This window comes from Marmota flaviventris, chromosome X (genome assembly GCF_047511675.1).
Source record: "Marmota flaviventris isolate mMarFla1 chromosome X, mMarFla1.hap1, whole genome shotgun sequence".
Lineage (NCBI taxonomy): Eukaryota > Metazoa > Chordata > Mammalia > Rodentia > Sciuridae > Marmota > Marmota flaviventris.
In genome coordinates, this window is record NC_092518.1 from 23,822,199 (window position 1) to 23,823,850 (window position 1,652).

General features: G+C 46.0%; 1 protein-coding gene across 1 annotated transcript; it reads left to right on the top strand.

Moving 5' to 3' along the window:
* The first annotated feature begins 206 nt into the window (after positions 1-206).
* On the top strand, positions 207-1,217 carry LOC114086022 (melanoma-associated antigen B2-like). The gene has a single exon (XM_027927303.2). The coding sequence runs from the start codon at positions 207-209 to the stop codon at positions 1,215-1,217; it is 1,011 nt and encodes a 336-aa protein (XP_027783104.1).
* The last annotated feature ends 435 nt before the right edge of the window (positions 1,218-1,652 follow it).

Genomic DNA, 1,652 nt, shown 5'->3' on the forward strand with positions numbered 1-1,652 from the left:
TCCAGGGGTCAGGTGGTCCAAGAAGAGGAACCCGGTGGGTTTCCAGAGCAGTGTTCTCATGGAAACCTGCAGAGAGTGCTTTGAAAAAAACAGAATGATGTGTCCTGCTAAAAGTGCTCACTGGATCTCATTCTCCCTCCTCCAGGTCCCAAGAACACCTGCTGTCCAGCCCATATTCCTGCCTGCTGTCCCTGACCACAGCCATCATGCCCCGGGGACAAAAGAGTAAGCTTCGTGCTCGTGAGAAGCGCCGCCAAGCCAAAGATGAGACCCAGGGTCTCAAGAATGCTCAGGCCGCTGAGGAAAAAGGGGCCCCCTCATGCTCCTCTTCTGTTTCTGAAGATGCTGTCCCCAGCACCTCTGCTGCTGCATTTTCCCAGAAGCCTACCACCACTGCTGCTGCAGGTGTTTCACAGAAGAAGTCTGGTAAAGGTGCCAAGAGCCGAGGGGAGGGAAGTGCCAGTACCTCTAAGATCCCACCCTCCACTGAGAGTGCCCAGAGAGATCTTCTCACCAAGAAGGCAGGGATGCTGATGCAGTACCTGCTGTACAAGTATAAAATGAAAGAGCCCATTATGAAGGGAGAGATGCTGAAGATTGTCAACAAAAGGTTCAACAAAAGTTTTCCAGAGATCCTCAAGAAAGCCTCTGAGCATGTCGATCTGGTCTTTGGCCTTGAGCTGAAGGAAGTCAAGCCTGGTGGTAACTCCTATACCCTTGTCAGCAAGCTAGATGTCACCAACAATGGAAGTCTGACTAGCTTGGGCTTTCCCAAGAATGGGCTTCTGATGCCTCTCCTGGGTGCGATCTTCTTAAATGGCAACTCTGCCTCTGAGGAGGAGATCTGGGAATTCCTGAATATTTTGGGGATCTATGAAGGGAAGAGGCACATAATCTTTGGGGAGTCCCGAAAGCTTATCACCCAAGATCTGGTGCAGGAGCAGTACCTGGAATACCGGCAGGTGCCTGGTAGTGATCCTCCACACTATCAATTCCTATGGGGCCCCCGATCTTTTGCTGAAACTAGCAAGATGAAAGTCCTAGAGTTTTTGGCCAAGGTCAATGATACTGTCCCCAGTGCCTTCCCATCCCATTATGAAGAGGCTTTGAGAGATGAGGAAGAGAGATCCCAACCCAGAGCTGCAACCAGGCGTGGTGCTGCTGCCAACATCCATACATGTTCTAGGGTCACACCTGGCAGTTCCTCCTGCCCTTAGTGAGATCAGAGGCAGATTCTACATTTTGTGCAGAGAGCTTCCCACCATATAATACCAGGAGGCTGGCATGGCCCTAGAGAGATCATAATGTCTCTATTCATTATACATTAATATCTTTCAAGTATTTTTCTTTTAATAGAATATTTATTTAAATTCAGATTCATTGGTTATAAATGATATAGATCACATATTTATTGCTGTTGTAAGTTTTAAGTGCAAGAATTTTGGTATTTTCAAATACATTTTTAAAACCCTTAAATCTTTTTTGGGGTTAGCGAACAAAATAAAACACCTTCAGGATGGCAATTTTCCTGGAAATGTGTGAAAAACTCATGAAATGTAATTGGGGTCTTAAAACAGATGAAAACAAAGCAAAACCTAGTCAACTGTTGGTCTACCTTATTCACTTTTCTCTCTATTTTCTTATTGTAAAAT